Source organism: Rhamphochromis longiceps, linkage group LG4 (assembly GCF_057381845.1).
Source record: "Rhamphochromis longiceps isolate RC_006_pf linkage group LG4, R_longiceps_female_GT1.1, whole genome shotgun sequence".
Taxonomy (NCBI): domain Eukaryota; kingdom Metazoa; phylum Chordata; class Actinopteri; order Cichliformes; family Cichlidae; genus Rhamphochromis; species Rhamphochromis longiceps.
In genome coordinates, this window is record NC_140560.1 from 19,494,670 (window position 1) to 19,505,230 (window position 10,561).

The 10,561-nt window shown below is 40.0% G+C and overlaps 1 protein-coding gene across 4 annotated transcripts in view; it reads right to left on the reverse strand.

The window, feature by feature from the left end:
* cacna1aa (calcium channel, voltage-dependent, P/Q type, alpha 1A subunit, a) overlaps positions 1 to 10,561 on the reverse strand; it is an 89,247-nt gene that overhangs the window by 50,046 nt on the left and 28,640 nt on the right. For all 4 annotated transcript variants that reach the window (XM_085403640.1, XM_085403639.1, XM_085403638.1 and 1 more), the window contains exons 4-16: positions 10,099 to 10,190; positions 9,321 to 9,473; positions 8,835 to 9,022; positions 6,725 to 6,828; positions 6,491 to 6,606; positions 5,545 to 5,589; positions 5,352 to 5,435; positions 4,161 to 4,367; positions 3,748 to 3,860; positions 3,404 to 3,516; positions 3,188 to 3,319; positions 2,890 to 2,962; positions 2,430 to 2,547 (exon numbers count right to left, since the gene is read on the reverse strand). In XM_085403640.1, coding sequence (XP_085259766.1) covers positions 2,430 to 2,547; positions 2,890 to 2,962; positions 3,188 to 3,319; positions 3,404 to 3,516; positions 3,748 to 3,860; positions 4,161 to 4,367; positions 5,352 to 5,435; positions 5,545 to 5,589; positions 6,491 to 6,606; positions 6,725 to 6,828; positions 8,835 to 9,022; positions 9,321 to 9,473; positions 10,099 to 10,190 — 1,538 coding nt within the window. The remainder of the gene's footprint in view (positions 1 to 2,429; positions 2,548 to 2,889; positions 2,963 to 3,187; positions 3,320 to 3,403; positions 3,517 to 3,747; positions 3,861 to 4,160; positions 4,368 to 5,351; positions 5,436 to 5,544; positions 5,590 to 6,490; positions 6,607 to 6,724; positions 6,829 to 8,834; positions 9,023 to 9,320; positions 9,474 to 10,098; positions 10,191 to 10,561) is intronic.

The following is a 10,561-nucleotide window of genomic DNA, read 5'->3' on the forward strand; positions in this document are numbered from 1 at the left end:
CTGGGGCAGACTGACAGAAGCAAGGCTGCCATATCGCGCCATCGGCCCCTCTGGCCAACACCAGTAGGCGGTAGGGTAGATTTATTATATTACACTATATTATCCAATATTATATTACATTATATTATATTGTTATATTATATCCTCTTTCACATTAGAGCCACAACAGGACCCACTAGAACATGGGAACAAGTAAAAGTGAAATATAAGAATATTATATAGAATGGTAATATTTATCACTTATATTGCTTTTCGTCTCTTGGAAAGAGACCCTGAAATAATCTGTTTGTTTGTTTATAACAGCAACCAAGAAAAGGGCAGAGCAAAAAAAGACAGGTGGTGGTCCTGCACCCCCTCGTCAACAAGTTGGTTAAGTAAATAATACCCTCACGGGAAAATCGATATCTCTCAATGAGCACACTGTCGCGCTGAGCTAAAGGATCCTGTCTGTCCCGCAATATACGCTGAATTCTGAGGACTCTCCTTATCAATCTTGCACCTTCCGCAATGGGTTGCTCGCGTAAACGGACAGGACATGGCTGCGACAGGCTTCCCAAATCCACCTTGGCTTTTATAGCCGTGGTCTCTCATCTTGATTACACGAAGTAATTTACAATTACTACTCTGAAATATGAATTACATCTGTAATAATCACATACATGTAATAGAATGTTAATAGTACATTTCCCTTTTTTAGGAAATGACCTGTATGTATCTGTGTGACATCAATAAAAGGATCAAGTGCTGCATTATCTTCAGTTACATTGATGTTATTTATTTATCGCTGTTGCTTTCGTATAAATGAAGCGGACATACCTGCGTGGCCGCGATCTAATCCTGTTTACATAAAGTAAACCTGCTCCCGAGCAGGTTTACGCTTACGGCTCTGTTGCTATGACAGCAAGTCCCGGATGAGCTTCGGGGAACCGAACGATCCAAGATCACGCGAAATCGTCAACAATCTAATCCAGCTAACTTACTTAGCGAGGTACGAAGAACAGGCCCCTGGTCTTTAGGTTCTGTTTCCATGCCTCTCCTGTTCGGTGTTCCTTTTCTGTCTCCTTAGTTAGTCTGCTTCCCAGTGTCAAGTGTTATCGTACTTCCTGTCTTATTTTGACAGTCTCTCATCCTGTGTTCTCTGTGTTCGGTTTTGCTTCCCTGTCCTGTTAGGCTGTATTAATTCCAGCGGTGCTCCCTGCTGTTTCCCTTCCTCTCATGATCCTGTGTGCATTTAGGTTCTCTGTATTCCTCCGCTTGTTGTCACATCATCCCTGTCTGCTATGTGCTTCCCTGTGTTTCCACACAGCGCTACATAACATGTCCCTTGTGCACAGAGATTCCTCTGGATTCTGTATTTCATAATATTATGCACTGCATATGATCAGATATTCAAAGCACTCAAAATTTTGCATTATTACAGGAAAAGTTTTCTAATACTGTTCTGCAATTTGTTGACAGTGTTTTTGCAGATTGGTGAACCTCTGCCCATCTTTATTTCTGAGAGACTCTCTCACTCTCTCACATGTTCTTTTTACACCCAATTATGTTACTGACCTGTTGCCAGTGAACCTAACTGGGTGCAAACTCCTTGAGGTGTTTCTTTTTAGACCACTTGCTTTTCCAGCCTTTTGTTGCCCCATCCCAACTTTTTTGAGACATGTTGCCACCTTCAAATTCAAAACAAGCCAGTATTTTTTTTATAAAGCAGTAAAATGTCCCAGTTTTAACATTTAATATGTTTTCCATGTTATATATGGGTTTGTCCACTGCTTCAAAACCTTTGAAGAACTGAGATTGTACATAATATGACTCTGTAGCTGAAGATGAAGAGCTGACTCTGCCCTCAGTCCAGCATGAATAAAAGAAGCATGACTATTTCTCAGAGATTGTTCTTTTTCTTACACGTTCTCACTTTGATCTTTTGTCAGCTGTGCCAAAGAACAGGTTGTCAGTGAATAAAACAGTAAATACAACACTGACTGAAGCTCTTGCAAGTGACCGTTGGAGAGCGCCTGGCCCCTGCAGTGAATTGAGCTTCTCAGGCAGACCATCATGCAGGTTGTTTGTCGGATGGTTTCTGTGCAATGTCTCGATGTTTCAATGCAAGACTAATTGCTTCAATGTCGATATGCCAAAAAAAAAGATTAAAGGAAGTCAGGCTAAGAAAAAAAGTAGCACTTCTATTCAGAGTAACAGCAACTACAAAACAACAGCAAACAGCAATAGGTAGAAAGAAGCATTCTAACTATTCCACCTTTGAGGCTGTCCTAAAGAAAACTGTAAAAAAAATCTGCATTTAACCTTTGTATGACTTTTTACTGTGAGTAAAGTAAAAATGTGTAAAATACATCTACAAATGTCTCCACTCTAAATATCTGAGAGCTGCGCATGCATGTAGGCTTATCTGCAATGTCACTGTCAAGGGATACAGTTGCCAAAAAGCGTGAGTACAATGAAGAAGACGGAGAAGGCCATGCCCTTGTTGACTCCACCCTGAGATTTGATGCCATCATACATCACCATATTCCAGTCCTCGCCGGTCAGGATCTGGCAAACATACACAAATGTTCAGACGATGCTATGACGAGCACTCTCACATCCACATATTTGCTCAAAATGCTATAATCAAAGAACAGACTCACCCTTTTCTACACACTACTTAAATATTTGAACATGTTTTAGCAGAATTATGCTCCCACCTAATAATCTTTAAGGGTTCTAGAGTAGCATTTTACATTTTATATCACTTCCTCGTGCGCAAATCCTCTTTAGTCCTTTCAGCGTTTAGCTTTAATCCAGCTTTGTCTTCGATTTTGCGGCTTTTTCTCCCTCCACTAGCCTCTCCCTCCCCTTTTCTCCTTTTACAGTACATCGCTCTCCTCTGCTTACCTGGAACACCGTCATTATTGCTGCGGGAAATGTATCGAAGTTGGTTGGAGGGGTGCCACTTTCAAAATTAAACCTAGCAGTGAAAGAATGAAAAAAAATATATATATATAATAGGAGCTGAGAAAACAGTGAGCATAGAGAGAACGACTGAGAGAGCCAGAGGCAAGCACAACAAATGTTTGTCTGAAAAACCAGCGCTCTGAAAAACTGCCTTAGGTCAACTGGCAATTAGCAAAAACCAATAGGTTAGCAGAAAATTAAATCATGGCTGTTAAAGGGGAAGGAGAGAGACACTGACTGTCCTCCGAAGAGCTGCATGCCCAGCAGCGCAAAGACGACTATGAAGAGGAAGAGCAGGAAGAGCAAGCTGATGATGGACTTCATGGAATTGAGCAGAGACACGACGAGGTTACGCAAAGACGCCCAGTACCTGGGAAACAGACACATGGAAATGATGATAATACCATGTCCTTTATTTTAATGTATGATCATTACTGTATTACAAGTGACTCACTTGGTGACTTTGAAGATCCTCAATAACCTGAGAGCTCGTAGCACACTGATGCCAAACGATGTGCCCGGTTGGATGATGGACCAAAGGACTTCAAATATGCTACCACATATCACCTAATATAAATGTAAGCATATGCAATTATAGATAGTTATTTATTATACTGAGCAAATAATCTACAGACATCAGCATGCAGTATGGCACATTTGTGTTTGTGTAAAGTCTATAGCAGAGGTTTTTTTCATCTATTGTTTTCATCCCACAGGTGTAAAGTCCGTCTATAGACCCGCTTATGAGTTTGTACATTGTGTTATTTTCTTATTGGGTGTGGACTGAGAAGGGCTCACACTGCAGTCGAAGCAGTTGAAGGAGGAGTTGAGGTAGGCCTGTCTGCCCAGGCCGTACAGTTTTACAAACATCTCTGTCAAGAATATTCCCAGGAAGATGAATTCGGCAAAATCTGCACAGAGGGAAGAACACAAAAAGAGATGAGGGTGAAAACCTGAGCGAGTCTCTGTGTGTGTATTCGTCCCAGAACCATTTTTGAAAAAGACTTAGTCTGCATGAAAGGAAAACTGTGTGTGCTTGGATGCGCTTGTGTTAAACGACTGGGTCAGCTCTTTCATGGATTTAGCCACATTAATGAAGAATTTGCTCACCCACTCCTTTTCCAATAATCTGTGATGAAAGTATTTGTGCATTTGCGGAGATAATCGGCCCATACTTGCACTAAGTATGCAAGCATTCACCTCCTACTCACATAGAAAATCTGAAAGTGGTTCAGGCTGGTCGTAGTGCACAACAGCCACACACAGCGTGTTGAGGCCCACCAAACACAGCACGGTCCAGTAGAAGCCCTGGGACTTAACAACATGACGGATAAAGAAGCGAAACCGCCGCTCCCGCCGCTTGAAAGTCGATCCCTCCAGCTTGGAGCTCTTCAAGCTGGCACGAGCAAACGGTGAACCTACCATTCAAAAAGGATAAATGAGGCACATCGTGTATCAACAGCTGCACTGTGACATAAATGAAAAGAAGTCAATGAGTGACCAAAAAGGCGACACAATCACTGGCACTAAAATGTTAATGCTATCTTTTGCCTGTATTTTTTTTTAATACAGGCAAAAGATCCCATCCCATTATTTCTGTAAATTATTAGGAGAGTAAAAGAATGCATTATTCTTTTATAGTGGACAGTTACTAAAGTAGAGTCAACTATATCGATGGACCTCCTATTTGCTGGAACACTACAATTCAATCAACCTTTCGGCACTGAATCTGCTTTTTAAGTACAAATTGATGTATAATTCACTTAAAGGTAGCACATGATCAAAGCTGCCTTATCAATTTTGAATTTCTAGGTTGCACCATGTCCATTATTGCTCTAAAGAATGAAGAAAAAAAGTTTGCTTTCAGAATCTTAGAGAAGTGCCTAGAATGACTGTGCTGAAAAAATGGTTTGAGCGGAGAAACGGGAATGAGATAACAAGGGCAAGTTAAAGATAGGGGAAAAAAAGATGAGGGGCTCGGGGACAGTGAAAATGTAACATTAGGAGTGCAGAGCAGCAGAGAGGGAGAAAGGAGAGGGAAGGGCGGGAGAGGGATGGAGAGGAGGGTCAGGTAATGCTGATATGCAAGATAAGATAGCATCTCTGTGTACCTGCGATTTGCCTTTGACTGTGGGTCTGTTTCTCCTGTGTGCTACTCTTAATGTGGGGATATAAATTCCTTTTTACAGTCATAATGGGAAATAAGTGTGTTTTAAAGCAAGATTATCATGGAGTTAGGTTTAGGTTAAGAGCTGTGGTAGAAATGTGTAGGGTTTGGGAGCTTTTGCAGAAAAAAACAAAACAAGTAAATGCAGTGTTCTCTGAGGGGATGTAAAATGGCTTTGTTGTGTGTGTGTGTGTGTGGTAGACAGACAGAGAGAGAGAAACACAACACATCTTACCTACTCCCAGGTCTCCCTCCCCTTCCTCTGAATTTAGAAGCTCAGCTTTGCTTTTGTGGTTCTTTGTGGCTCTCCTACGAGAACCTGTTATACAGTACAAATATATTTATACATTTACCCACAACACAACAGTTCAGCTATTCATTTATGCATATTTATATGTTACATTCGAAAAGAAAAAGGAAATTGATACCATCATATTCATTTTCATTCTCATCATCCGCCAAGATGACCTCTTCTACAAAACACACAAGCAAAAATGTGAATATATTATACATTTATGTGTAAGTTCCACAACATCTTCATACATCTTTTTAAATCATAGTCTCTGTTTCACTCAGTAGTCCCTCTTTTGTTTTATTAGCTTCTGTGTTTTTATGTAAAATTTGTCTTTTCAGGAAGATCAAAGCTCTGTCCCCTTTATCTGCCCCTTTATTCGATTTGACCCTCTTTTACTCTTATTTTCTCTCACATTTCCTGCCTTCAACAGATAGCTACCAGGCCGGAGAGGTGGACAAAACTCTCTATCCAAGGGTCTGTAATCTGTAAGATATTCAAGATATAATATGTGTTATAAGTTCCATTAAATTTGTGTCACTGCTTTACTGGATATGTGTTATGTTAAAGGTAAATGACATTGAAAAAAATGGCAAAAAGAAAGCACAACCATATAGAGCAGCTGCAATGGGAAACTTTTGAATAAGAACAAACCAAAACTTGTCAGTGCTAAGGTGTCAGTGTGTATTCAGCTATAACTATAAAATACAATGTAATATGGATCCTTCTTCCCTGAATAACAACTGTTGTGCAAGTGATTGTGATAATGTCACATTATAACTCATGTTTACTGTGACTGCTTTTATGATAAAATCCACAAAAAGGGATTTTTGGCCTCATTTTTTAAGTGTTTACTTTGACGTTCCGGGAAAAAGTGATGGTTTACTTTCATTCCAGCATCACACAAGCTGGTCTTCAAACTTACAGCTGAATATATATTAAGTCTTCTGAATTTCCAGTGGTTTGAGTGTTAATATCTAAGCAGAAATGTGCTGTGACATCTGACATGTATTACACTGTAATACATGTCAGGTGTTTTTATATGGTCAAATGTTGCCAGGCATGCACTCAGTCATACATACCAGCTTTACAGATCCACTCCAGGTAACCGTTAAGTTCCCTTTCAATCTGCTGCTGTCTTCGGAGCTTCAGAAACTCACTCCTGTTCTCCACACGCTCTCTCTCTTTGGCGAACTCGCTGCAGACACACACATGACACAAGTATATACCCTGCACATCACATCATCACCTGAGACCTCTGTAAAGCACGTTGGGACTGTTTCTTTTTATATATTTACACATGCACATAAACTTACCCCGACAACACACCCAGCACCAGGTTGAGCATAAAGAAAGAGCCGATGATGATGAGGGGGATGAAGTACATCCAGTTCCATGCACTCCCTGAGGCATCGTTGCTCTGGAAACACACGTGAGGACACACGCGCGCACACACACACACAAACATAATTAATCAGGAATCAATGTTTTGCTCTTTACTTGAGTATTTGATACAAAGTGAATTAAAAGAAACCAGTTAATGTTAGATAATGGTTTATAAATGTGAGTTTAACAAAGGTTAATATTAATAAGACGAACTTTTCAGTTAATTTGAATCAAAGGTTGAATTTTTCATTCATTTAAATCAGCAAAGTGGGTACACCTGAAAAACTGAGCAGCTGTAGCTATATATACATATTGATTTGCTGAAAGCTGAAGGCATCAAAATTCATTCTCTACCTCCCTGCTTTGTCACATTGAGGTACGTTCATGTACATATATATGCACCACCACCAAGTTAAAGATATAATATGCTTTATATAGCCTAATTAAAAATAACCTACTGCTATCCTAGTGACTTATTCTTTGACGTTGTCATTAAAGAGTGGAAACAATGTGCTTTAAACTGCTGTCTACAACTTATGGAAACATAAACAAAAGCAGGCATGACATGATTTTGCTTTAAGTCATCTCAGTAAGTAAATGCGTATCTGCCACTCTATTTAGCTGCTCCGAGAGAGTAAATAATGTATAACAAATGCTTTGCTCTCTCGCTCTCGGTCCCTACCATCCTCCCTTACAGACCATTCTTTCATTATCATTCTTTATTCAGTTCTTATTGTTTTGTCTCCCCTCCTCCTATGGAACCCCTTAAGAACGCCCTCCATCTGCCTTTTCATCACTCCCTTATCTATCTCAATGCTAGTTTAACCTTTTCTTCATTCCTTTCTCCATAGCCATCTCCTCACTGTCACTGAACAACCTTTACAGTGATTTTATCAATCCCAACTTGAGACCCGGGCTTTTCTTTTCTGTTTCGAGCTCTCTTTCTCATAGCCTCCCTCCCTTTTCCTTCCAGTCTCCTCCATCTTTCCTTCTTCCTGCATGTAAGCCGGCATCGCCGCTGTGTACCCAATGTACCGCAGACCCTTTTTCTACCATTAAACTTTTATTGCTCCCCTCCCGAGCAGCTGCAAGAATAACTTGGGCTGAACAGGCCTTTTTAAATATAGAGCAGCACCGGGAAGGAGGGACAGAAGGAGAGAGACACAGAGGGAGATCGACAGAATGCAGGAAGACAAGCAGGAATAAGGGGAGAAAGGAAAGGACAGAGGAAGAAAGGTAAAAGAACTGGGTGGACGGAGAGGGAAAGGAGATGGGAAAAACAGATGACTACAGTAACAATCAAAGACCCTCATCTGCCTCTGGTGTCCACAGCAACCGTTGCCCCTGACAGCAGGGAACAATTCAGTCTTGGACATGAGTGATGGCATTGTTAGTACTCATTTAATAGGTAGATAAGCAGTTTGCACAGGTGAAATTGTTGAAGGTTTTAACAGTCTAATTTTTGTACTTGATTAGAGAACGCACTCTCAAATGGCTTTGAGTGAAAATACTCCTGTTAACAAACTGGAGTAAAATTTACATTTTACTCCAGCTTGTTAACAGGAGTTTGTTTAAAAATAAGTCTGACAAGCATTTTTAAGCACTTCATTAGACAAAAAGATCTAATGAAGTGCACCTTAGGTTATAAGGTGCACTTCATTAGATCTTTTTGTTTGCTGTTTTGTTATAGATATTTTAGCTAATGTGAAGGTTTAATCCGTAAAAAACAGCCACAAAATATGACAGAAATATTTTTTTTCCCATGATCACCAGATAGCAAAATACACTGATACTGTATTTTTTTTTCTAAGATGAATTAACAGGCAAACATGATAAGAGCAGGTTTGTGGAATTTTAGCATGCTGTAGCATTTTTTTTTTCTCTTGAACAAGACCTTCTTTATTAAATCTTTTATTTTTGCCTTGCTAAATTTAACACCTTTACATAGACATCCTCTGCTTTCCTGGTTGCACTGGTGTGGCCAAAACGTTGGTCACTGAATGTGTACTAGTGTTGCAAATGCTGTTCAGCTTGACATACATAGTAGAGCAGGTCAGTCCAGCCCTCCATGGTGATACACTGGAAAACGGTGAGAATAGCAAACAGAATGTTGTCAAACTGGGTGATGCCGTAGTTTGGTCCCAGCCAGTACTCTCTACAAACGGTGTCCTCTGGACACAGCCGAGATGGAAGCTCTACCCCACATGGAAACTCTTCCCGGATCTCTTCTAAACATGCGTAAAAATGGGATAAAACAAGTATGAGCAAATTCCATGTACTCGCAAATGTATTTAATAATTTTAAATCCCTCTTGAGAAAACGTCAAATACTTCAGATGTTGAATGAGGCTACATCTGCAGAAACTGCACAGTATACCAAAAATGTACTATTTTAAGTTCTAATTTTAGCAGTGCAACTATTTAAAGTCTGCCTCAGCGTGAACAGGTGCACTCTTCTCTGAGGAAAACTTGGAGCAATTTAATCCCGACTGAATTATTGCCAAAGTGTAAACACAAAATCCTTTACTTGTTATGTTGTCGAAGCAGGTTTTGTGGAATTTGCCCATGTAGAACTCGAGGCCGATGATGGCGAACATGAGGATGGCAAAGAAGAGCAGCAGGCCAATTTGCAGCAGAGGAATCATGGCCTTCATGATGGATTTGAGCACCACCTGTAAGCCTAAAGCACACAGGTATAAAGTATTAAGATTTTATGAAGAATCATTTTATACATTTCAGTTTAATCTATCCGCTCTCTTTATCCTAAAACTAATTTCAATTAGTTTGCAGTTATGCTACCTTTCTGTAAAGAAATACTTGAATATCCTAATTACACATTTATACCCAATCATTAAACTTATAATAAATAGAAATAAACCATAAACATATATATTGTAGCACCTACTGGTGTGATGCTCTAATTGGCTTTTCATAGAAACCCAAGTGACTTTTATGATGAGTAAGCCCTGGTATGCCTGTTCAAGCCCATAGTGGAGAACAGGCTATTAATAACACTGCTGTGGCAGTAGTGCTGGAACATTACTGCCACTATAACATTTAAAAAATGAGCAGAGTGTGCACAGAAGTACCACTTTTGTTGTTGCATTATGCAGAGCAACACAGAAGCTGCATAAAACCTTGACACAAAATGCTTCTCCATGCTATTTTGATCCCCAAATAAAATTTAAAGATGTTCTGCACAATGTTCGCTTTCTCAATTGTTAAGCAACGACAAAGATGTGGTTCAAGGTAAAGGTGAAGCTAGCCTTTTTCAAATTTTTCTCAGATGAAGAATATCGACTTACTGGGAATACCGGACACCAGTTTGAGAGGCCTCAATACTCGCACAGCCCTGAGTGTCCGCAAGTCGAATTGTGAGCCCACAGTGGATAGAATTCTAAAGGGAAAAAGACAAATGCACCGAAATGAGCACAGAGAATCAATATTTAAGCTAGCAAGCTTGTCAAAGTCTGTCAACCTCGCAGTTTCTCCATTTCTCCATTTTCTCATACATGCACAAACCCATGCCAGATCATTACAAACAACTGGGTGAGCTCTGTATGTAAATCCTGTAAGAGCTGAACTGATCGATACGGCTGACAAGTGAAGTAAGACAGAGGAGTGTATCAGGGTGAGAGAGGGATGGGCTGAATGGAAAGTGTTTTTGTATCAAGACGAGAGAGCGACTAGACAACGAAAAAGGAGAAAGATGGGGAAATGGAGAGGAGAGGGAAGGAACGGGATTAAGGAAATAAAAAGAGAGTGAAA